Raw genomic sequence first — 27,582 nt, forward strand, 5'->3', positions numbered from 1 at the left:
CAGTTCTCACTTTAACCTATAATCACTTCATCTAAAAAAGCAAAACAACTTTCTCTTCCCAATCCTTCCCACATACAAGCAACAACTTCTTCTGAAATACAGTGTACAGAGAATTCAAAGACAAAAATAAATGTTCACTGAAAGACCTTGTTGGCCAACTGGTATACTTGTTATGCCGGTCCATTATGCTGTGGCCTGTGCCTCTCCTCTCCTTGTGAGATGCAAATGGGAACACATATAGCAATCAGCATTGTCAGTGGAGATGTGGGAAATCACGGGTTAGATGTACATGAAATATATGTGAGGAAGAGAAGATGAGCAGTCCTGCCAAGAACGTTTAATGAAGTTTGAATACTCTTCCTTGGTGTCTTACAAATTAAACATGTAGTTTATAAATATTGTGTTATAGTATGCATTTTTATTTTGCAATAAAACTTTTCAGCAAATATATCTCAAAAATGAAAATGCCTATTAAATGAAAAATTAAGTTCTGAATTTCTGTTTTAAAAAGTGTTGATGATGAATACATAACTTCTATGAAATATTTATCAATCTTTACCATCAGCGATGGGAACTCTAGTGATATCACTGACCATGTGGAAACCAGAAACACAAAAATGCTAAAGAAGCATCAGTATCTGCCTCAAATTAATAGTGAATTCTCTGCTTGAAGGCAATCATTTAAACTGCAGAAAAATCCCTTTGTATAACACTCTTTTAAGCATGATTTTTCATTTAGATCAAATGTGACTTTTAAATTAGTGTACATTTTCAATTTCAGGTTTTCTTATGTGTTTTGTAAGTGAAGTAATAGCTGTTAAGATTTTGGTCCACTAGCAAAAGAAGAACTTTAAAAAGATCAAGTAATGCCGTTTTTACATTAGAGTGATCAGAATGTTTTAAATAGAAAATTCATTTATTGCAATAATGATTTGAGTGCATGCAACTTGTGGACCCCCAATCAAGTTTTTGGAAGTTCATTTGGATGATGGTAAAACATTGGACATTATTGATCATGTTATCACAGACTCAGTTAAAAAGTTCAGCGCTTAAGATTCAATTATTTGTTCCTATGGTGATAATTGGAATACAGAGTTTGGTGGAGCACATCATCATGACAAAAATATGTGTTTTACTAAAGTAAGAAACATACAGATAAAAATATAAGCTTTGCATTCGTTTTGGTATGCACAGAAATCATAATTGCTTTCAAAGACACTTTAATAGTCTATGAATTACAATGAAGGCCTTAATTGTCAAGTTGTATGCATGTGCACATGCACACACACACATTCACAAATTATTCAGTCATTCTCTTATTGATCCTACAGGTGCTAAGGGACCTTTTGGGGAAAAAAAAGTAAGACTCAAGTCTTAGGTCACTGAAGTAATGAAGTCTTTAGCATTTCTATGGATAATACTATACCAACTAGACTTTTTCAAATTATGCCCTGCTCTTCCATTTAAAACTCTAAAACTCAAGAAGCATGAAAGTTTAAGGCAATTTGATATAGAGGCAATCAGCTTATAGAAATCAACAATTTGATCTCATCTTTTTATCTCTTCATAAATATGTTATTCAAAATTGTTCATATGAAAAGCCAATAAATGGAAAATTTTTAAGTATATCAAGCTAATTAATTATGTTTTTATTCTAGATCATATGATGTCGTATCTGTGAGCTATCTTAAATTTTCAGTTTGTTGTGATTTCTTATGTTAAATAACTATTTACGTATATATTCATATATTACATTTATATATTTATATATAATTTATCTAAACCTAAATTTATATACATTTTTTGCATATTTTTTCCTAAAGAAGGTTTCAGATTTTTCTAAACATCACATTCCACAAAATCAATATTCATCCCTGATCCTAATTTATCAATCAGAGGCCATGGCAAGTAAATTATCTTAACTTATTTTCCTTACTCCTACCCTTATGAACACATTGATATTCATACCCATCTTGACTTCCTTCCCTCTCACTGGATGAGACATCTCTCCTCCTAAATAAGGTGTATTCAACTTCTGTTCTGGGTCCCTGTTCCTCTTGGTTCTTTGATACTTAATTTATTATTCCCACCCTCTTATTATTACATCTTGAGCTGTTCCTATTCTACTGGCTTTTTAGCTGAAGTATGTGATCCCTTTTTAACATATGACTACTCTGTATTAAAATGACTTGGATTAGTTTATGAAAACATGTGCGATGATGAAAGTGTTATAATAATCACAATTTACAACAGGAATGGTTAAAGGATAGAGGTTCAAGACCAAAAGGAAAACAGAAAAACAATTCCCAGGTCATTGCGGAGTTGCAAAAACATGAGCAACATGTGAAATTGAGGATACTCTCATTTTTAATTTGAAAAATCTCTATGGAAATGTATAGCTACTTACCTTCTCAACTCTTTTGTCTCTTCACAACTACATTCTTAATAAAATGGGCTATTCTTTCACTTTTCCATCTCCTCTTCAGTGCAGTTGGGGTTTTGACTTTACTCTCCACTGACATTGCTATTGTCACTGGTAAATTGCTAAGTGTTAAGTCACGTAGTTTTAGCTGTTTTCACCTATCTTAAAAGTCTCATCTCCCTTGGATATTAGAAAATCAATGTCTCCTATCTCTAAGGTGCTGCTTATTATATATCTGGATACATTCTCCTTAGTCACTTCTTTTAATATCATTTTTTCTTAGAATTTCACACTCAACTTCGTTCATTTCACGTATATATGCTTTCTTAATTTTATAATAATAATAGTGATTTGTTGGTTGTATGCTAGGGAATATGCAAAATACTATCACTTTATGAGTTAAGCATTTTCTCCATTTGCCGATAAGGAAACTCATGATCAGGGAGCTTAAGATTTGCTCAAGGTTTTAGTCTCATAAAAGAGCAAATCCATGTCTGTTGTACTGCAACATGATCTTTTTTTTTTAATTTAAGTTATTGAAGAACAGTTGATTTACAATGTTGTGTTAGTTTCTGGTGTACAGCAAAGTGATTCAGTCATATATATATATATATATATATATATATATATATAGTTTGCATTTGCTAATCCCAAACTCCCAATCAATCCCTCTCCCTCCCCCTTGGCAACCACAAATCTGTTCTCTATGTCTGTGAGTCTGTTTCTGTTTCATAGGTAAGTTCATTTGTGTTATAATTTAGATTCCACATATAAGTGATATCATATGGTATTCGTCTTTCTCTTTCTGACTTACTTCATTTAGTATGAGAATCTGTAGGCGCATCCATGTTGCTGCAAATGGCATTATCTCATTCTTTTTTATGGTGGAGTAGTATTCCATTGTATATATGTACCACATCTTCTTTATGCATTCCTCCGTCGATGCACCTTTAGGTTGTTTCCATGTCTTGCCTATTGTAAATAGTGCTGCTATAAACATAGGGGTGCATGTATCTTTTCAAATTATAGTTTTGTCCAGATATATGCCCAGGAGTGGGATTGCTGGATCATATGGCAATTCTATTTTTAGTTTTTTGAGGTACTTGCATACTGTTTTCCACAGTGGCTGTACCACTTTACATTCCCACCAACAGTGTAGGAGGGTTCCCTTTTCTCCACTCTCTCTCCAGCATTTTTGTTTTATATTGGAGTGTAGTTTTTTTTACAATGTTGTGTTAGTTTCAAATGTACAACAAAGTGCTTCAGTTATACATATACGTATATCTATTCTTTTTCAGATTCTTTTCCCATATAGGTTATTACAGAGTATTGAGTAGAGTTCCCTGTGCTATACAGTAGGTCCTTGTTGATTATCTATTTTATATATAGTAGTGTGTATATATTAATCTCAACCTCCTAATTTATCCATCCCCCCACACCTTTCCCCTTTGGTAACCATAAGTTTGTTTTCTAAGTCTGTGAGTCTGTTTCTGTTTTGTAAATAAGTTTATTCATATCATTTATTTTAGATTCTGCATATAAGTAATACCATATGATATTTGTCTTTCTCTGTCTGACTTACTTCACTTAGTATGATAATCTCTAGGTCCATCCATGTTGCTGCAAATGTCATTATTTCATTCTTTTTTATGGCTGAGTAATATTCTATTGTATATATGTACCATATCTTCTTTATCTATTCCTCTGTCAATGGACATTTAGGTTGCTTTCATGTCTTGGCTATTGTAAATATTGCTGCAGTGAACATTGGGATGCAGGTATCGTTCCAAATTATGGTTTTCTCTGGATATATGCCCAGAGTGGGATTGCTGGATCATATAGTAGCCCTGTTTTTAGTTGTTTAAGGAACCTTATGGTTTCCTTTGCTGCAACACAACTCTATGTTCCTTCTTCTTATTTTCTTTTCATGATTTTGATCATCAAGTGTACACAGATTGCTTCCGACTATCTTCTTCCATCTCAGATTTCTCTGCCCATGTAGGTTTATTTGACTACTTAGTCTACATTTCCATGTTAATGTCCCATAGGTATCTCAAATTTCACATTCTAATACTAAACTCATTTTCTCACCCTTTCTAAACCTGTTCACTAGCTTTATTCACTAACTTGATGAATGGAAAGACCATTCACTTTCCCATCCCCTCTGACAATGCATTTATTCTCCTCTAGTTATTCTGCATTAACTGCATTAACTGTTTTCAAAACATCCCATAGCAATGTGAATCAGATGTTTTCTTGTCTGCCTTCTCAATTAAGATACTTGATGGCAGGGACTCTTATCTTGCTTTTGAGTCTCTGGACTCTAACGCAGTTCCTGATACACAGTTGTAGTTAATAAATGCATATTAAGTAAGTGAATTGATTCAGGTGCTATATCATTCATAAAATTACTTTTCTAGGTATATGGATTTTCCATGAAATGTATCTCTCTTTCTTAGGCATAGCTATTTTTTTTGTATTTGATTCTAGTCAAAGTAATTTTTTTTAATAGATGTGTAGATGTATTTCCTAATTCAAAATAACTTCTTACTTCACATTCTAAAGTTAACTTGGTGGAATGATCTGATGCATATAAAATAAAACTCACTAAGTATTCCTTTGTTTATATTCACTCAAAAATGACTTGAAAGCATTTGATATTCATTTTAACACACTAATTTTCCAATAATTACGTGCACCAGTCAAAAAAGGAACAAATATTTGGATTACTTTACAGAGCTTATTTACTGACTTCTTTCTATTTTGTATTACACTAGGGAGAATATTGAAGTTATTTAATGACATAACATCATAGGTTTCCCAAGAGTAAATATTCACTCATTTTCTGTCTCTCATCTTTTGTCATTTTTCTCTGCCTCTCTCTCTTTTTCTTCTAAAATACACATACGCGTACGAGATGTTTTTGAGATTTCCAGAGATAATGAAATTAATGTTTCAATTATTAATGGCTCATTGGGGTATATATTTTCTCAAATACTCTGAAAGTTTTTCTGAATATGATGAGAACAGCATTAAATTTTATTGGGTTCATAATGATGAGTCCAAATAACATTTTGTTTATAACCATTCCACTTGTTTACATTAAGTGCCCCCCCCAAAACAGTATAAATTCATCTTTCATACAATAGCCTCAAAAGACTAGCCAAATTTGTTGAAACAGGTGAACTTCCTTATTTACCTAAACTTTGTAATTTATTGGTAAAATAGATATGAGATGGGAGGACATAATTATAATTAGTTTTACTTTAAGCTGAAATGATGGGGAAGGTACATTACAGTTGATGAGTCGTCACTTTGAAGCTGACATTTTCAAAATCCACAGAAAAAGATGGCATATACCGCCCCCCGTTTTTAAATATATAGCATAGAGAAACTTTGAGGGACATAATTGCTTCATGCATAGATTTTGTCAGATTGGCTGCAGCAGCAGTAATAATACCAATGACACCAAGGTATGTATAGATACAGTTTGGGTATTAGAAAACGAGTTGGAAGGTGTTAAGAATTGGTTTTCTAGACCAAAAAAAAAAAAAAAGTTTATAAAACAATAGCAACATCACAGACCAGAAAATTCTGCCTGATTTTAGTGAGACAGTTGTGAAGCCATCTAATCCTATAACTGTAAGAATAATATATAACTGTGTACATACAGGTATGAATATGAATTGAGCTGAATAATAAGAGATAAGTATGCTGTATCTGGCTCAAAATGTTTAAATCAAAATGCAGACCTTTCTTAAGGCAAGCTCTTTAAGTAAACTATTTTTTCTAAACAAAGAAGAGGAAGAAGAAGAGGAAGAGAGTTGATGACATATGATAAAATCATTTTTGATCCTTCAACCTTGTGTTTCTTTAATACAAATGAATGAATATGTACAATTAAATGAGAATTCACTCTGGAGTATTATGCTAACAGTATTTATCAGTCGCACATTGGTTTCCTTTAAGTATCAAAGAATATAACTTTATAACATATAATGTACAATATGTACACTCTTTAGTAGCCATACATTTATTATATTTATATGCTCAATCTGATACATCAAAATTAGATGTAAATGGCAGGTATCACTTATTTTCCTTGAATAATAAAATGTGCTATTGGAATAAAAAGAAATTCCTACACATTGTCATTTAAGAAATCTCATTATAAGATACTTTCCAAGATAATGGAATCAGTACTGCAGTTTTTCTTCTGTCTTAACGAGTTGCTCTAGTGTGCTTGTTAGATACTATTGTCAGGCACTAATTTTTCTGTATCAGTTTTATCCTAAAACTTATTTAAAATGGAAAGTAGACTTCTGAATCTTAGATGAAATATTTTGATTTGCTTTTAGTGGTATTAAGCATTATAATCTTACCACCCACTTTTTTTTAGTGTGTGCTATAGTGGTGGCTGTTGAGCATATGTGATAAGAAGGCATTAGACACAGAGCTACTAAACACACATTAACATAGGTTCTTTTTTCAAATTTAGCTATCATGGATAAATTAAAAAACTCTAGGAGAACCAGTGCTATAATTACAAACACTGAAGACTCAAGAATCATTATCTGCTTTAAAAATCGTTTTAATTTTTTAAAATTTCCATAAAATGGCTAAAATAAATTCGGGAGCCATGAATGATTATTTCATTACAAAATGTTTATACCTACTAGTTCTTCAAGTGAAATGTTGAAATTGATAGGTGAAACGTATAGTATACAGTACTAATGTTTCCACAAAGGGGAGTCTTTTCAGACACTCCACATGCCTTCATCTTCCCCATCGTTAGGATGACTTATGAAGTGGGAGCCTCACATCTGCTGGTCTTTGCAGCTTAATGAATGAAAAGTCAATGGTCACATAAAGCCCTGTATTTTGACTCTTTCCACATCTCTTGCACTTGTTTGTTCTCAGTCAGAGCTGTTTTCCTCTGAACTTACTGTCCCCAATGCCATAAATAGGTCTCCTAATAGTATCAGCTTGGAGGTAGAACTCTCATCACTGTCCATCCAGCTGTGCTTGTTAGAAAATTCTCTTGCTGACTATTTTGCCAGAATGCTGTGGGTGGGAGAGGTGGTAAAATAGAGGAGTGGCAATCTGACCTATGAAATATGTTTACTACTTTTAATAAAGATAAAATTATTAAATTAATAATCACCTCTGGATAGTACAATGTAATTTACGTACGCACTTTGTTTATTCCTTAAAACAGCCCAACAAAGCAGGTGGTATTAATTTAATTTTAAAGATAAGAAAACTGAAGCTCAGAATGATTAAATAATTATCGAAGGCTACTATTCAAGGAATGAATGAAATGAGGAATGAATGACTCTCCAGGGAAAACTGCATGGATGAAGTGGATTAAGAAGTTAAGATAGAGAAGTCCATTTTTCAATCCATTTAGCAATCAACTTACAGAGAGTAAGCTGGTCTGACAGTCACATGGGGTTTATGTTTGGGGTTAGGATGCTGCTGAAGAACCAAAGATGACAATTTTAAAAGAAAACAGATGAAACATCATCATGGATGGAAGAGTGATGGTGAGTCATGTGGATGGTTAGGCTTTCACCAGAAACAACTGTGGTAAACTTTTCAGCTCTATGATAAACTTTTCAGCTACTGGCATAATTTGAAAAGCTTTTGTAGGTTTCAGTGACAAGATCTTTGAAAACTTAGGAGATAGACAAATTAAAGCAGAAATGTAATTGGTAAAAACTGATTTAGAAAGAATTAGAAAATAGGATCTTTTTCAGTAATCATTAAAGGAATTGAAACAATTATTTAATATCTCTTAATTAAAAAAAAAAGAAATCAAAGACTCACTAGAAATTGGATAGTTGATATGCAAATGCTACCAGTTTTAAGGAACTTCCAAAATTATATAGATGCCTCCAAAAAATGGAAAATAAGGGCATATTCTACAATTCATTTTATGAGACAGAAAAATTTTGATAAAAAGTTAGGTGGTATGAAGAAGAAAAATAGTAAGTCTATTGTGTTCATGAATGTAGATGAAAAACTTCTAAGCAAAATGTTAGCAAAGCAAACCCAATTCTCTATAACAATATTAATAAACAGTGTCCAATTTGGGTATTTGAAAGTATTATAAGAAAGTTTTAATAATGCAGAAATATGTAAGTGTATACGCCCACATTACCAATTAAATGAAATCATCTCAATATCTCACAAGGTACAGAGAATATTAACATTGATTCATAATAAAAATTCTATATAACAGAAATAGAAGAAAACTTTATTAACCGTATGAAAGGTGTCACTCAAAAAAGAAAAAGAAAAGAAAATCCGTACGACAAACATCATCCTAAGTTGGGAAATTCTGGAAGTATTCCATTTAAATTCAGGGACAAGATATGGATATTCTGTATAAATACTCTAATTCAATAAAGTATTGAAGCTCTGGCCAGCACAATAAGACAGGGAGAGAAATAACAATTATAAGGATTGAAGATCACTAATAGTACCATTGTTATTAGCATATGATACAGTTGTTTACATAGAAATCCAAATGAATCTACAAACATAATATAGGCAATAGAAAAGAGGAGTAATGTGACTGTTTGTAAGATCAATATATAAAAGTCAAATATATTTATATATACCAGCAACAAAAACATTAATTTTAATAAACAATTTAAAAATTTAAGATACCAACATAAACTTTAAAACAACCAAGAATAAATCTAACAATGACCTGCAAGCAAAAAAATGTTGTAATTTATTTAAGGATATTAAAGAATAAGTTGATTGAAAAATCCTATATTCATGGATGAGGAATTAACACCATATAGATATTATTTCTCCTAAAATTGATCAATAAACTTCATGTAATGCAATTTTTTTAAACATTTATGATTTTTTTGTGTGTGTTTTTATTTTCACCCTTATGGGATATGACAAGTTAAATTTAATATGTATACAGTAAAGCAAAGAAAAAAATAATAGCTAAGATTTCATGTTCAATGAGATAGATTAACTATAAAGCTATAGTGTTGTAAGAGTGTGGTACTGGTTCAGAGATGGACAAATTCATGAATAAAATAGAACAGAGTCTAAAAAGAAAAATACCCACATATGGAAATTTGATTTATGATGGATTTGCATGATAGAAAACTGAATTATCCAAAACATGAAAAGATGGATTTAAAAATGAAAAGAAAAATTGTTGCACAACACCCAAAAGGACGGAAGAAAGGAGGCGAGAAAGGGAGGAATGGAGAAAGAGAAAGGGAGGGCAGAGGGATGAAAGAAGGCAGTGAAGAAGGGAAAAGAAGAAAGGGATCACTACTAGACAGAACCACTCTAGAATATTGTGGATATTTTATATATATTATATAGTCTATTCCAATAACTCACACCATCCTATCTTACATCACCACATAAAATTTCTATGTCAAAATTAAAACTAAGGGGCTTCCCTGGTGACTCAGTGGTTAAGAATCTGCCTGCCAACGCAGGGGACACGGGTTCCAGCCCTGGTCTGGGAAGATCCCACATGCCCGGAGCAACTAGGCCCGTGCGCCACAACTACTGAGCCTGCGCTCTAGAACCCGCGAGCCACAGCTACTGAGCCCACGTGCCACAACTACTGAAGTCCGCATGCCTAGAGCCTGTGCTCCGCAACAAGAGAAGCCGCCGCAATGAGAAGCCCATGCACCGCAACGAAGAGTAGCCCCCGCTCACCGCAACTAGAGAAGCCCGCGTGCAGCAACGAAGACCCAACACAGCCAAAAATGAAATAAATAAATTTTTTTAAAAATTAAAACTGAAATTTTAGGAGAGTAAATGTGAATTCTCTTCTGTCCACTGAGGAAACATTGTTTCTTACACAAAGCAGGCTAAGGTGCTAGCCATTTATCAAAAGATTGATAAACTTGAATACATTAAAACTAAAATGTTACTTGTTAAAATATACATTAAGGAAAGTAAAAGAAAAAAACTTTAAACCTATAGGAAGTATTTGCCCAAAAAAAAGAAAACCCAAAAGGATTAAAATCAAGAAGTAAAGAATTTTTATAAATCAACAAGTAAAAAAGGAGTAGAGAAAAGATATGAAAAGGCATTTCACAAACGAGGAAACACATAAAATTAACAAGTATGACATTACAAGTGTTAGGATGGGCTCAGCACAGTTTTTTTCCACTTTTTTTTTTTTAATTAATTAATTTATTTATTTATTTTTGGCTGCGTTGGGTCTTCGTTTCTGTGCGTGGGCTTTCTCCAGTTGCGGCGAGCGGGGGCCTCTCACTATCGCGGCCTCTCTTGTTGCGGAGCACAGGCTCCAGACGCGCAGGCTCAGTAGCTGTGGCGCACGGGCTTAGTTGCTCCACAGCATGTGGGATCTTCCCAGACCAAGGCTCGAACCCGTGTCCCCTGCATTGGCAGGCGGATTCTCAACCACTGCGCCACCAGGGAAGCCCTCCACCTTCTTTTGCGTACGTACATTGGTACAACTTCTATAGGAAACAGTTTGGCATGATCTTGTAAAGTTGCAAAAGTGGTCACTGTCCATGAGCACTAGAAAATATGTCCAGTAATGCATTTTTTATGAGAACATAAAGCTAATCAATCCAAATATCCATTGTATGGATTTAAAAAAGCATATCCACATAAATGGTATTAAACACAGCAGTAGAAATAAAATAACTCTTCAACTACACGTGGATGGAAATTCAGCTACTACATGGAGGAATGTTAGTAACAATGCTGAGATGAAAAAGCAACATACAAACAATGTGTTGTTTATGGCATACACATGATAACCTGAAATTCAGAATAGTGGTCACCTTTGTTAACGAGGAAGGGGGTGCTATAGGGAAAGAACGCAGGTATATTTAAGTTATTAGGAATATTCTACTCTCTGGGTTGGGCAACTGGTATATAGGTGTTTATTATATTGCTTATATAACAGCAAACTAACCAGTGATAGTCTGGAAGAAAATATTTCAACATGTCTAATGAAAGGTAAATGCCCACAATACAATGCATGAGGAAATACAGGAAAATTTCATGTTCTAAATATTTGTGGCTCTTAGTATCAGGGGATGGGGTTTTAGTTGATTTGTTTACATTTCTATTATGTTTACGCACTGTTTGTATTACATTAACCAAATGTTTTTTTCTAATGATGCTAATTTAAATAAAAATATCACTCATAATACATAGAGTTTGTAAGATAATAAAATACAACTTATGGAAAAGAAGGACAGGGCTTTAAAGATGCAGTTCACAAAGGAGGTCACACATCTGTAAACCTACAAAAATATGTTCAACCCACTAGTAAACAGGCATGTGATTATGCAATAACAGCACCATGGTATTTTTCACTTATTGAAGAAACATCATAAAGTTGTTTATATGTAGTGTTTTGGAGTTTCAAGGAAGTGGGCCCTTACATTTTCTACAGTGGGTGCCATTCAGAGGGTATCATAATGTTGTAGTGGAGTATTTCCCTTATAGAAGATTAGCTTTCAGAACATAATGCACTTGTTCACATAAATGTATTCAAATAATGTTAACTACAATACCTGTTTTTTTGTGATAGTGAAACACTAAAGAGTTTAAAAGTACATGAAATGACTTATTTAATCATAGAATATATACCCTATTGAATACATTCACTTATAATAAATCTTTATATATACACTGACACAGAAAGATCTCTGACATTTTTAAGTCAAAAAATGCACACGGATAAATTAAAAGGATGTATAGCATAATCCCATTTATGTTAAAAATATGTGTGTGATAAAATTTACATGTGTACATTTATATGTGTAATCCTATAGAAAATTTTCTTGTGGTATCCACAGGGGATGGGTTCCAGGACTCTCCAGATACCAAAATCCACAGATGCTCTAAGTCCCTTATATAAAAAGGCATAGTGTTTGCGCATACTTTAAATCGTCTTTAGGTTACTACAGTACGTAATAAAATGTAAATACTATGTAAATAGGTGTAAATACAATATAAATTGCTTTGTAAATATATAGTTGCGGCTCACCAAATTCGAGTTTTGCTTTTTGAAACTTTCTGGATTTTTTTTTTTAAGATTTTCGATCCCTGGTTGGTTGAATCTGCAGATGTGGAACTTGTAGATATGGAGGGCCAAATGTATTATATTGTTACCATTGGGGCAAGAAAGGTGAAGAGACATATTCTAAATATTCTGTCCTATTTCAATTCTTTTTTTTTTTTTGCAAGAAAATAGGCACGTATGATTGTATAACTGGATACATTACCTGCCTTTGTAATTTTCCCCAGGGTAGGTTGCATTAATAAGCACACTGCATGCAGTGGCAGCAGAAGCAGTGGACATTTATCACAGCTGACCCCGCAATTAGTCTTGAGTATTCCTGGGTGGCAAACACTGCCAGCCAGGTCAAAAGACAGGGGGAAGCCTGGCTTCTGGTTGCAGATTCAGTCAGAAGGGAACACTGAATACAGTTGGCTAAAACCTCATATGCAGCCTGATCAGTTTCTCCCAGTAATGGAGAAGGCAGAAAACTCTCAAAGACATATTTACTGACCTATTGGTCACATTTATGTAATTATTCAAAAGAATTGTTTATCAATAAAAATTAGTAAATGAAACAGTTTTGTATATGTCACTCTGCATTACGTGAACTGCATACCGCATATGGGAGTATATCTTAGTGAAAATTATTATAATTTATTAACTTTATTTTTTTAACTTTAGAGTTGATAAAAGAAAAAATATATTTATTATAGAATATAGAGTTTATAATGGCAATGTTTAACTTAGGACATGTTAATACTTTTATTTTAGAATTTCATTCTACATAAGAATTTAATGTTTTTCAATAAAATCAAAATCTTTCATTAGATGAAATGCTAAATATACAAAACTAAAAATGTCCTAATTTTGAAATATCAATCATGTGCCATAACATGCTTATTTTTCAGGTTAAACTTTTTCCGTGATGTTCCTGATTTCAGAGTGTTAGCCTGCGGTGGAGATGGAACTGTGGGGTGGATTTTGGACTGCATAGGTAATGAAGACACACATTTAACGTAGCTGGGGTGAGAGTGGTAACCTTAAATTCTATGTATTTTGTTTGTTTATTTAATGCATCCATATCTTTGGATGTGGATGCATTAAATAAACAAAATACATAGTGATAAACTTAGACATCTGGAATGTTACACACTGTTTACTGGCTTAATTTATTCTTCTATATTTCAAATTTTTAACTGACAAAAAAATTTACAAGTAACTAGAAATCCTTCTTTTCTCATTCATTTCTCTTGGAATTTAATAAGCCCTCAAATATTTCTGGATCTGCATTGACCAATCTTTTTTAAAAATAGGCCTCTTCATAAAAAGGAAAGATTGATTCAAAAGAAGTTTTACTATCTATATATATTGAAGCGAACTTTTATTTAGTCAATGCAGTTGAGAATATTCTACCTTTTCATACCCTCAAAAATAGTCAAATTAAAAATGAATACATATTGTCAGCACACTTTTGGTAAGCATCTAACGACTTTAATCTACTAACATATTTTTAAAAAAGGAAACACAGGGAAAATTGTATTCTTTGGCCTTCCAATAAACAATGTCAGTAGTATTAATATATTTAAGGAGAAAACCAGAGTTCAAGAACTGTAAAAATTAAGGAGTTGCTTGAACAATGTCTGAGAACTTGTAAGAATTTTAGTGAAAACAGGAGGATATTGTTGGTTTGCATTAGCCCTCAAAATCTAAGCCTTGGCTAGTACACTGTGGCACATCCCTACGTAATCTATTCCCTCCCCATTCCTACACAACCACATATGCTTACTTTGAAGGGCTGAGAAGGGAGAAAAATAAAGAAAAGTAATATATGTTTGTGAGATTTGCTCAGTGATTCAAACAAAAGCATGTGGAATTTCAGTGGCAAATATCTTTACTGGACTCAAACACTATGTTGTATAATGTTGAACCTCAAACAAAACCTGGTAACCTTTTACGTCGTTGACTCTGACACAGAGTAGCACAACCATTGTTAGCGTTTTACTAACTTTTAGAATTCCACTATTTTCAAAATATTTTATTCCTTGAAGTGTACCTCGAGTTGATGTTGCAAAGGACTTTTTATAGGAAGCTACTTCTCCACTCTGCTTATGTCCTTGTATGAATATTCCTGTGTTGCATATAACTGCATCCTTGAGAATTTCAAAGGAGTTAATTCAAACTCGCTACAATTTTTAACTGAATTAACATATTTAGAAGGCTTTCCTCATGCATAAGTCTTGAAAATTCCTGTCACTCTGTGAATTTTGGTATTTATTTGTTTTATAAATTGCTAGAAATACATACAAATTAATCAATTTATAATTGTATATAACTATAAAATAGAACGTTTTGTGTTTATAAGTACCTGGTGGAATGCCTTCCATGCCAAGCTGTGTTTTTTTCATTGTTGTTCTGTCTGTGATCAAAAATTTATTTTATTTCAATTTTTCAATTCTACAGAAAAGGCAAATGTAGTCAAGCATCCTCCAGTGGCTATTCTGCCTCTCGGGACCGGCAATGATCTAGCAAGATGCCTGCGATGGGGAGGAGGTAAAATAGCTAAAACAACAAAAAAAAATCTTAAAAAACAGAGATATAGTACAGAGCACCCTTCCCCAAAAAACTAAATCCAGCATGTCTTCACTGCATGACAGCTGCCATGTGATTTCAGCAAACATAATTGCTGTCAAATATGTAGTATAATTTTGAACAATAGTCTAGGGTAGAGAAACAAATAGTGGACCAAGAGTTAGACTGTGAGTGCTAATTATATACTTGATGGGGCAGGCAAGCTTCCAACCCTCTTTGGTTTTGGGGTTTCCAATTTAAGAAATGAGATAAGCATGGGTTAACTCTAAAATAATGTTCAGATTTGTGATCTCTTGAGTGTGTGAGAAAATAACAAACAAAGGAAAAAAATTGAAAGGCTAACAAATGACTTGTCCAGGAATAAGTACAAGAGGTAACACATTTTCTGAGACCCACTCTGCACCAGGTGGTGTGTTCTGCACTTGGGGTACAGGGTTAAGAATAGAAAGAAAACAATATCTGCTTTCAACGGGGCCTTAAATTCTAGTGGAACATGAAGTCATGTGTAAATTGTGAGACTTCCTACTGACAAGTAAGATGATAATCAACATAATGAACGACCTCACCTAGGAATTGATGAGGTGACATAAGAAGAATCCTAATAGGTGGATAATGACAGAGCCATATAGAACTGGGGGTGGACGTTATAGGCAGAGGGAACATCAAGTCCAAAGGCCCAGAGATATAAAGGCACTTGACATACTGAAGGAACTGAAAATGGAATAGTGTAGATGGAACAGGTGAGTAAGGGGAGAATATTTCAAGATGAGATCTTAAAATAATTTGAAGTGTCATTAACAGGCTAAAGTTACCTGAAGATATCAAAGAAAAGAAAACCATATTTTGCTAAAGAAACAAGAACTAATCCTAAATATTTTTAGCATCTAAACTCAGAGAAGTTTGAAAAGTGTCTCCTAAGACAGTGTAAATCAGAAGCCCTTGGGGAGCTTGTTAAAAATATAGTGGACTGACCTTACTTCAAATATGCTAAATGGAAATCTCTAGAGATGGGACCCGGGCAGTTGATTTTTTTTTTAAGCAAACTCCCTAAGTAACTTGATTTGCAACAAAATTTGAGAAGAATTGTTCCATGAATACCTGGGCAACTTGTGAACTCTAAGATGTATATACATGTATTTGTGTATTTGACAGAATTTGAAACCAAGTTAAAAACATGATATATTTATTATGATATATATATTATATGATATATTTGTAACTTTCATTAAGGATATAACTTAGTAGAAGAATATTATAAAATACTGAGTTAAATTGTATAGAATCTAAAGATAGATATAGATAGATAGATAGAATGAACCATTGCTTACGAGATGCTCATATTTGCCAATGTTAATATACGTGTATTGATTAAAAAGAAGAGAATCATGCATGTGGCTTCTTAGGTATGCCTCTGGAAATATTTTTGATATTTGAAAATTAATAATTTTATTTTGGTTTCAAGTTGGCAAATGACTTAAATCTCAAAATTGATATAGAAGTTCCATTCAGGGCATCCTCTAATTATTTCCTTATAAACAGTTTTAAAGATATTCTTATCAGTGGCCAAAGACACATGGATTATAGTATATGTCAAAGTGTGTATTGATGATGAACTCTTTGTGCATGTCTAGCATGTGCTGGCACTGTTCTAGGTGGTGGATATTAACTGAGAAAATAAATAAAGGGTTCTTACCCTTTTGGAGGTTACATTTTCATTGAGTACACAGACAATAAATCACTGAATAATGAAATATATAATTACAAAATAAGGTCAAGGATATGAAAGAATCAGAGTGTATTTTCAGAGAATAACCGAGGGGAACTATTCAGCTATATGGTCAAGAAGACCTCTCTGAGGAAGTAACATTTAAGCTGGATTTAAAATATGAGGAAGAAAGAGCGAGCTCTTTGTACTGAAAGGACTGAAGGAAGGCTGATGTAACTCTAAGAGGTCATGGGGCAGTGGGTAGGTATGGCCTCAGGGAGGTGAATAGGATGACATTGGAGAGATAATCAGGAGCCAGATTATGCAGGTCTTAATGGTCATGGTAAAAATTTTATGTGATTGACTTTGAAGCACACAGTGAAACTTTGGAAGAGTTTCAAAAGCAGAGTGGCACAGTGACATTTGTGTTTTCAAAATAGGTTAATTTGGAGGCATAAAAGACTTAAGAAAATGTGGCAATGTGGGGAAGCATAGTTTTTGAAAGGAGAATTTGGATTACCATTGTATTTAGAGGATAAATGGGCTGGGCTAGGGCGGTGGTAGTACAAATGAGACAAGTGCACAGACTGACATTTTCAGGGATAGACTGATACAACTTGCCAATGGATTGGTAGGGACTCTGGGGAAAGTGAGGTATCAAGGGGGACTGCAAGATGCCCAAGGTGAGCAATTAGGAAAATGGAGGTGCGATCTGCTCGAGTTTACTAATAAAGAAACATGCTCTGGGGTGGGATTATTTCTTGTCAGGTGTCTAACTTTGAGCAAGTTGCTTAACAACTGTGTGCTTCAGACTCCTCATCAGAACTTGAAGAAAATAATGGTATCTGCCTTGGAGGTTCTTACACCCAACTATCAAGTTGTTTCCCCAATGTCTGGGCTGAGTCCTTCCTGTAATTATAGTAATTATCATTATGCTTAACATTTGGTAAAGAAATTACTTTATTCAACCAATAATCATTTTGTTCACGTAATATCACTGGAATCTATTGACTGGAAGCTTAATTTTTATGAGTAAATTTACATATTTTGGAAAACATAACACTGTACAAATATAGGATGTTGTAGGGCATTTGAAAAAAATACTTAATTTACATTCTCTTTGCAATTTTTCTGGCAATGATTAATCTCTCAAACAAAATTCTGAAGATTATTGCAAGAAAAATGTTGTTTTGTGAAGAGTAAGGGGGTAGGAGGCAGAATTTTACATGGAGCACACTCTTATAAATATATGTTGTTGCTTTTCTTTATGTGATTTTAAATTTGTAAAAATTTCTATGACATTTTAGATAGAATCAGTCATTATGATAACATCATATCATTAAAGCGAAGATAAATACTAATTACGTTTTCATTTGGTTTCTTAGCCTAGAGTGATTATAGGCTTTAAATCAAAATAATGGAAGCAAAATAGCATCATTCTTTTCTGGAACAAGCTTTGTTTGCATATTTAATAAGTTTAATTTATCTTTTTTTAAAAAATATCTTATTGAGTTCAGGAATCCTATTTATAGTTATGGATCATTATTAAACAAGCTTGAGCACAGATAAATCTAAACAAGTAGGGCATAGATATTTGTTAAATGGGGAACTACAATTTGGAATTCTTCACCTTTGCGAATTAACACTGAACTGCAGATATGATTCTCCAAATAGATTTATTGCCTCTCTCTTTCCATTTTTACTTGGCTAGAAGACTGATTGATACCAGCCTTTTTCATACTTAGCCATAAAAACTTTGAGAACCTATCCAGTGCTAAAGAATTTAAGTTAATTGACCCTAGCTGTATTAATTCTTTCATTAAATTCAATTCTATTATGTTGTCTCCTGGTCGGTTGCCATTCCTACATTTTTCCAGTGTTATGCTGAACAGTGCTTCTGTTAACCTGAGATGTAGCTGAGGACAAGCTCAATGTTTGTTTTAGAGCGTTATCATTTACTCATATTTCTGCTGAGTGGGTTTGTATATAATACTATATATTAAATATACTATATTTTCGTACTATATTATACAATATTAGTTTAATGTATATAAATTCATTTATATCTAAAACCATCATACTTATTTTCAAACAAGAGTAGAATTTGGAGAATAGGTGAATATATTTAACTGTTTTTAATTCAATGCAATAGGGAAACATATATATATCTATATATATAATTTATTTGGGGGCGTTAAAAGAAATTGAAAATTAAAAAGAAAATAAACATTGGGAATGAGGGTGGAACTATTAAGAAACACCTGAAAAATAAGTACGCTTAATTACTATAGTCTTGTAGTTTAAACAATTCAGTGTTTTATCACTGAGTACAATTATATGTATATTATGTAAGTTCATAATTTTTGAATTATGCTATAAAATATGGTATGGCATTTACTGAAATGATTTTTAATACTTTTAATGTTTATATCTGTGTAATCATTGTTTGTTGTACTCTTTGCTGTGTGTATTGAATGGTGTATAATTAGTTTTTAGACCTGTGTAAGGTAAGAAGAGATGGTAGGCTCCAAGATACGTATTCCTGGTTTCTGGCTGCCTTGCCCCTCTAATAGTTAATTCAACAAATACACCATAAATGTAATTTAATGTTGGCATATTACAGTGCCTATTCCCTTTTCTTTTAATGCAATCAGTTTTTCCAGATTTATGTGTGCTAACACATCTAACGAGGACTCATAGCCTCTGGCATTTTCTTGTTCAACAAATAAATTATTAAAATATAGAATGAAGTTGGACACAGAAAAAAAATCTATGAAAATATTGTTGCTACTCAAAATATCATTGTAAGAATGTGTATAGAGTTAGAAAGATTATTTAACTTAGTATAACATTTCAAATTCTAATGTCATCGTCAGTATTATTATATTGTTGAAAACTTTCTATTCTTTTGCCTTATATACTAAGACCTTTTATGCGTTTTCTCATTTTTTTTCTCACTTAATTCTCACACCAAACCTAAGTTCTTACAGAGGAAGAAACTGTTTAGAATGTTAAAAGCAGACACTGAAGTAAATAACACAGCCAGGATTAGGCTACAGCCTTAATTAACTATAATGCTAGATACCTATAGGTACATTTAAGAGAAAGTATAATATTAAGCAACAAGTGTCTTTTCTGGCCATGGTGACTATTTAGAGTAGATTTATTTAAAAATGGATTTGTTAGACATTTACTGTAGGGCACACCTGGTAAAAGGAACTTGTGGGGAGAAAAATGAAAATAACTATAGTGCACCATGCTAGTTCTACGGTAGGGCTAGTTTTGAGAACTGTGTGCTGTGGTACTGTACAGAATCCATTATTTTGGGAGGGTGGCTTCTGGAAAAAAGTGTTATCAAATATAAAGCCTGCAGAGGGAGTAGAAGTCTAACATGGCATCCAGGCTTTTTACTATAGCAACTGGGTGTAGGGGAAAGTCAACTGTCTTTCGGAGGGAGAGTTCACAGGAGGATGATACCAAAGCACATCATTAATTCCACTTTGAATAAATACATTAATAAAAAGTTTTGTGAGGGGTATGCATTGGAGATGTTCATTTGGCAGTTGGCTCTACTGAGAATTTGTCCCACAGGCGAGAAATATGAGTTACAAGTTAAAGCTAAAGATAAAATATTGGTATGAGTATAATAAGATTATAGTTAATTCTTCAACCTGTTTTAGAATTTGCTTCAAAATGCATTATTTAGCTTTAGAATGATACACACATATTCACACGCTTAAACATATATAATTATAGCTTTTGTTATTTGGTTATATTTTTTCTCAAGATAATTTTTTTTTCATTAGGTTATGAAGGTGAGAATCTGATGAAAATCTTAAAAGACATTGAAAACAGCACAGAAATCATGTTGGACAGGTGGAAGTTTGAAGTCATACCTAATGACAAAGATGAGAAGGGAGACCCAGTGCCTTACAGTATCATCAATAATTACTTTTCCATTGGCGTGGTAAGATTTTCCACTAACCATTCTTTTTTTACCAGTTCTGGATAATCACTGATGTAAACTCATATACTATGAAGATTTACTGATTATAAATAATTTATTTTATCTTTGTGTCAGCAAAACACGTCTTCTAATGGATAATAGTAAAGCTTATGAATTTATTTAAAGTCAGAGAATCAGCGATGAATTTTTCATGTGTTAAATATAGGAAAGAGACTATTTTTTACGTAATTGGCTTGACCATTTGTGTTAATAAAATGAAGCTGAGAATGGTTTATAAGGTAGTTATAAGTTTTAGAGTATAAGCTACAGTTTCACATTACTAAAAATGTGAAAAGAATGCATCAATTTTTTTCTTATTTTGAAATCTACATTATAATATCATAACCTATTAGGTTTTTATTTATAGACATTATTTTAAAATTTATGGTTTAGTGTAAAGTCTAAGAAAAATGCTGCTAGTATTCTCAAGTGGTTAATAAGTCAAAAGGTTAATTTTTCACTTAGTTTCTTGAAAAATTTGAGACCGAAATTAAAATATCATTTGGCAATTTAAAGAGTTATTGAAACTTCAATCCCTAAGAAATTAATAATTTTAACAGTAATTTTACTTGTATTTATATATAGTACCCAGTAATTATGAAGTCTTAAAATATATTATCTACAGCATTACATTCCATTGAACATATTTGCCCAATATTAATCTTGCATCATGTCTCATTTCTCTCTTATGCATGTGCATGTGCACACATACACACACAGACACAACTAGCAAACTATAAAAAGCGTTGGTTGAGTCCATGAACTTAGGAGTCAAGCTACCTTTAGCAATTTTTTTTCTTCTTAGTGTGCATTCATTTACCTGTATCATGGTAGTTATTATTTTCTCTCTCATAGTTGTAAATAATGTGATTATACATTTAAAGAGCCTCATATAAGGACACATAATGAAGGCTAAATATACAATCTTTACTAATACTGTGATAATGATTATTATTATTTGCAAGAAAAATGTAATACATTTGATTCATTAAAATTCTATTTATATTTGATATGAATAACAATATTTTAACAGCTTTATTGGCAAATAACTTACACACAACCTAATTCACTCATTTTAAGTAAACCTTTTAATGATTTAATAAATCTATCCCATATTAGAGCATTTTCATCACCAAGACAAGAACCCTCATGCCCACTTCTAGTCAATTCTGGGTCCTTCCCCCAGTTCCAAGCAAAGCTCTAATCTTTCTACCTCTAAGATTTGCCTTTTATGGATAGTTCATATAAAAGAAATAATACAATATATCGTCTTTTGCATCTAGCTTCTTTCACTTCACATAATGTTTTGAGGTTCACTTATATGAACTACATGAATACTGTATTCCTTTTATTGCTGAGTAGTAAGTATCCCATTGTGTGGATATATCATATATTGTTTATCTCTTCACGGATTGATGTACATTTAGATTGCTTCTGGTCTTTGGATATTATGAATAATGCCACTGTCTTGAGTCCCTATAGTTAATTTTTTATTTTGGTTACTGTACTTTTTGACTCAAGAATTTCTATTTGGTTCTTTTTTATATTTCTAGGTCTTTAATTGATATTTTCTATTTGAACAGTCATTGTTCTTATACTTTCCTTTATTATTTAAGCATAGTTTACATTAGTTTTTTTGATCAATTTATAATAGCTGTTTTGAAGTCTTTGTCTGCTAAGTCCAACATCTAGAGTCCATCAGAGACATTGTTTGCTTTTTCCAAAGTATGTGAAACACTTTCCCAATCCTCTGCATGTTTGCTAATTTTTTGTTGGAAACAAGAGATTTTATATAATATATTGTAACAACTGTGGATTTGCATTCTCCCATAGGTGTTATGCTTGTTCCTGTGTTTGTTTAGGGATTTCCCTCCATTAATTGTAAGGAGCCTTTCTCCCCTGTAGTGTATGGATATACTGATGCCTCAGTATTTTTGTTTTTGTTTTTTCTTCTTGCTTTTATATTAATCCTGGCTTCTAGGGATCATTCCTGTGTCAGCATGATTGACCAAAGTTTGTGCTTAAGCACCTTGAGACATTTCATCCCTTTGCCACTGAATCTGTATGTTCATTTGGGAACACATACAAACTGCAGGCAATTATTAATCTGATTCAGCTTTTAATATCTGCTGGCCTTTTTGTCTCTTCTGCTCATGTAGAAGGCCTCTCACTTAGCCAAAGATGTATAAATAACTATGGCCCTCTTTGGACTTTCCTGAACATATGTGCGACCTTGCACATGCATATAGCCTTTCAGACAGCCAGGAATATGTGACAACTTATCAAGGCCCATTATGGCTGTCTCATTCTCAAGATCTCCTTGAATATCTGGCTAGTTGGCTGGTTAGTTGCTTGCCTTAATCATTTTCGCAAAGTAAGGCAAGCTGCTATGTTTGCCACTGAGATTACTATTATTTTGGATAACTCTGGGTCATGGAGTTTTTCCAGCTTCCACTGCAAGTCATGTTAGCTCCCCCGACAGTAAAGTTGCTTGCTTTCATAACTTGCCCCACCCTGGTAGATCTGTAGTACTGATGGAGGTAGAGGGTAAGGTAGCAGCTCAAGGTTGAAACATCACAGATTGACAGTGTTCTCCTCTTAGGTTCAGTGGTTTTTCTTGAATAAATAGTTCTCAGTTTGTTATATGCCTTTGATCAATTTTCAGTGGTCCTCAACAGAAGCTATTTCCTTTCCATCACAGGAGACATTTGGCAGTGTTTGGACACACATTTGATAGCCATGGCTAAGAGAGGATTCCTACTGGAAGCTAGTGGGTAGAGGATAGGGATGCTGATAAACACTCCCAGTTCATAGAATAGCCCCCCAAACACACAAGAAAGAATTACATAGCTCAAAATGTCAATAGGGCTGAGGTTGAGAAACCTGATATCAACAAACCAATATTAATTACAAAACTTAAGATGTTGGAAAAGGGGAAATAGCTAACACATGAAAAAAAGGAAAGCTGTAATAGAAATAAGACAGGACATATAGCAAAGAATAACAAGAGCAAAAAAATTGAGTATGTTAGTGAAACCAAAAACTGGATTTTTGAAGGTAATTAATCAAATCTACTGCAAAATTGATTTTATAAAAATATTGTAAAGAGAATTGCAAATAAATAATATAGAGTGAAAAAAGACCAAAAATCCCCCCCATAAAGACAAAACATAATATCCCAACTGAAAATATATTAGGACTAAATAAGGAAGTGTAGCAAAGTTACTAAATATAAAATCAACTTAAATATTCAATATTATTCCATTATATAAGCAATAATCTATACATTTACAAAAACAGCAACCAAAAAATTTGAACTATCCAGAAATTAATAAAGAATATACAAGACCTAAAAGCAGAAACATTAAAACTCTCTACAAAGACATAAAAGATCAGAATAGAGACATTTTCTATTCTTAGATGGGATAGCTTAATAATTTGTAATATGCAAGTTAATGTATACCTTTAACCTGTAAGTAACCAAATTAGAGCTGGATTTTATGACAAATTTGAAAAACTTTTTCCAAAATATATATAACAAAGTAGCTCAGTCAATTTTAATAAAAAGAAATGGAGAACTGTTTTACCAAATAAGACATGTTACAAATGAATTGGATAATTATAATAAAATAGTGCAGTGAATGAATAGAGGAAGAATTCAGTGGAGAGGTAGAGAGACTTCGAAAGTAGAGACACATATCGAAACTCAGTATAGATGTGGTCCAAAATCTCATTGGAGAAATAACGGTGCTTAGTTGATAAGTGTTCAAAAACTACCTTCCTAGGGGGAGAAAATTTTGTTAGAACTCTACATTAGATAGGCAATTGCTAGATATATTGAAGTACTAAATTTGAAATGCAAGGTTTAGGACCTAATTCAAGAATATGTAATAGCATTCATTTATGATTTTAAGGTAGAACAGAACTAAACAAGGTAGATTTTGATTGCGTTTCTTTAGAAGGGTCCTGTTCCATTTAACTTGGAGCCTCTTTCACTGAGTTTGACATGGGAAGGAGAGGTGTGAAGAGAGGGAGAGCATCCTTCCCTGAAATATTTGCCTCTGTCCCAGCAAGACAGAGGATCAACACTCAGGGTCACAATCAGACTGGTAGACCTTATAGAGAGTTCAAGCTTTGGCTGTCACTCAGCCAGGCCACCTTCTATTTAGCAACTTATATTCCTCTGCCCCAATGAGTGAATCCAGCAAACAACAAAAAGAAATGAATTGTGTACCTCAAGCTATGCCTGAATATATAAGAAACAGTGGAACTGGAGCATTGAAAGAATAAGGGGGACATTTCAACTTTTTGCTATCACCAGCATGAGAAAGCTTAAGATGGCACATAATTTGTACTTGAAATTATCTCTAGGAACCCTCCTACCTCCTAGTTACAAGGTGGTCTCAAAACTTGACTCTACTGTCAGTGTTGTTTTCATTATTTCAGTGATTGCCTTTTATATATGACTGTAAGTGATTTACAGTGTACATAAAACCTTCAAATTTTTAGAGAACCTGTGAGGCAAACCTCAAAATATTAGTGGTCTGACAACAACTAAAAATTAGTTCTTCCCTCACATGTTAGGACAGCGGGGGTTGACTTTTGAGGAGAGGCTCTGCTCCACTTGGTCAGTCATTGACCCAGGGTCCTTCCATCTTGTGGCTCCACCCTCTTCTTGATACACAGAGCCCTCTCTATTCAACAGTTGGGCAACAAAAGAGGGTGAAGTATTGGCGTTTGTGTTTTTTTGTTTGTTTTTTTTTTTTGTTTTTTTTAATAGACCAGGCCTGTAAGATGTTCAGCTTGTAACCCATTGGCCATATCCGAATCAATTAGCTGCACCTAATTGTAAGGAAGCTGGGAAAGGAATTCTGTCTGCCCAAGAAGAGAAGGGAAATTGGTGAATAACTAGCCAGTTTCTGCTAATTTCTTTTTGTTATGCCTTTCACTTTTAGCCAGAACAATTGGAAATAATTCTGAAATCATAATTAAATCTGAGAATAGGTATTCATCTACAGTGGTGATCCTTGAATAAAAGCACATTTATTTATTACCTTCTATGTGCCAGATACCATTTGAGGGTTGGCAGTGAACAAGAGAGAAAAAGTCTATGTAATCACTAAACTTATATTATTGTGAGGTGAGAGAGAATACTCATGAGAGACTTAACAGCTGGATGTTAGAAATATAGATTATAGAAATTAATAAGAAAAACTGCTACGTTCTACCTTTCATTCTGATTTTGCACTTTAATAACTATAGATAATCTCAAAAATCACAGTTAGAAAATTGTTCACCCATTGCATCACCATCAAATTCATACATTCCCATTAGTTTTATCCTCACTGTTGATTCTTCATTCATTTGCTTAATAAACAAAAAAACTAAGTACCTTTTTTTTTGGTCAGGCCCTGGAGTTACAGAAGTGAATAAAAGAGATCGCCTCATTATTAGAACTTGGAGTTTCATGGTAGAAAAAGCATTGAAAAACAAATGCACAAATACAAGTTTTTTGGAAAATTATGATGTATACTGTGAAAGAAAACAAAAGTTGCCATGAGCTAGAATAAGGGACAACAACTTTAGGTCTCATGGTCAAGAAAGGCCTATAAAAAAAGATACATTTAAGAGAGGATCTATGGAATACACATAAGTCAGGTGGACACCATAGAGATGGAAAGAGCATACCAAGCAGGTATAACTGTATGTGAAAAGCTCAAGGAGAGAAAAGGCCCGTTGTGTTCAAAGACCTATAAGGTCAGTGTGCCTGGAACATAAAGATAGAAGGTGGGAATGAATGACAAAAAAGGCAGTAGCAGAAGTGGCTGCTGCCATGTCTTGAAGACTTGGAAGCCAAGGTGTGGTGTTTGTCTTTTAAGAGAGGCCACTGAATGATTCATGAATATAATCAGGAAATGAAGTCCAATTTATGTACAGCAGGAGTTCGTCTACCAGAGGTGATAGTTAGACATTAATTAAAAGGTAAAACAAGTGTCATAAAAAAGATACATATAGCTTTGGATATTTCATTTAACCTAAAACCTATAAATATAATTGAATTGATGAATTTTTTCTTATAGGTCCAGCTCATGTCCTTTCTTTGAATGTGCATCATCGACTGGGGTTCTACAAAGTTTGCTTGTATAAATCATATTCCATAATAAACCATCTGTGATTTCCATTTTTAGTTTCTTTTAAGTGGAACAAAAATTCAAAAGATACTTGTGAAGCAATCAGTATAAAATCCTTCTAGATTTCTATAATAGTTTAAAAAATCTTTTATAATGATTTTTCTTACATATGATTTTATAACAAAGAATATATAATTCTATAGCAGTTTTAGAATTGCATTTATATCAGATCTTCCCAAATCATCTTTGTTTTCATATAAAATACTTTCTTTTTGCAATCATATTTTCCATTTATATAATAGGTAATTAAATGATATAATAAAGACTAAAACTGGCATAAACAGTGTTGGGAACAACACAAATGACTGTTGGTAAGTGTAAACCTCAAAATGTGGAAACATTGCCAGATGTAGTAGCTGAGAGGGGCTGGAACTGAGTTACAGGCTGCTTCAGTATCCACAGTGGGCAATAGGAAGGACGTAGATGGGCATGTCTCCCTCTGGGTCCCTGAGGAGACAGGACCACTGGGACCACTGCTAAGAAGGACTGAGGCCACGTTACAGGGCTGCTTCAAGATCCATAGTATGCATTTTACAAAGCAGTCACCTTTTCCAGTCTTTACTGACCGGCCTGGGCATAGAAACACCTTGTCAGCGCAGCTAAGGATTCTGAGGCTCTGTCAGACTT

The 27,582-nt window shown here is 33.3% G+C and overlaps 1 protein-coding gene across 2 annotated transcripts in view; it reads left to right on the top strand.

The window, feature by feature from the left end:
* Positions 1-27,582, top strand: part of DGKB (diacylglycerol kinase beta) — a 645,545-nt gene that overhangs the window by 225,964 nt on the left and 391,999 nt on the right. For both annotated transcript variants that reach the window (XM_061197732.1, XM_061197733.1), the window contains 3 exons: positions 13,373-13,458; positions 14,925-15,014; positions 20,565-20,725. In XM_061197732.1, coding sequence (XP_061053715.1) covers positions 13,373-13,458; positions 14,925-15,014; positions 20,565-20,725 — 337 coding nt within the window. The remainder of the gene's footprint in view (positions 1-13,372; positions 13,459-14,924; positions 15,015-20,564; positions 20,726-27,582) is intronic.

This window comes from Eubalaena glacialis, chromosome 8 (genome assembly GCF_028564815.1).
Source record: "Eubalaena glacialis isolate mEubGla1 chromosome 8, mEubGla1.1.hap2.+ XY, whole genome shotgun sequence".
Lineage (NCBI taxonomy): Eukaryota > Metazoa > Chordata > Mammalia > Artiodactyla > Balaenidae > Eubalaena > Eubalaena glacialis.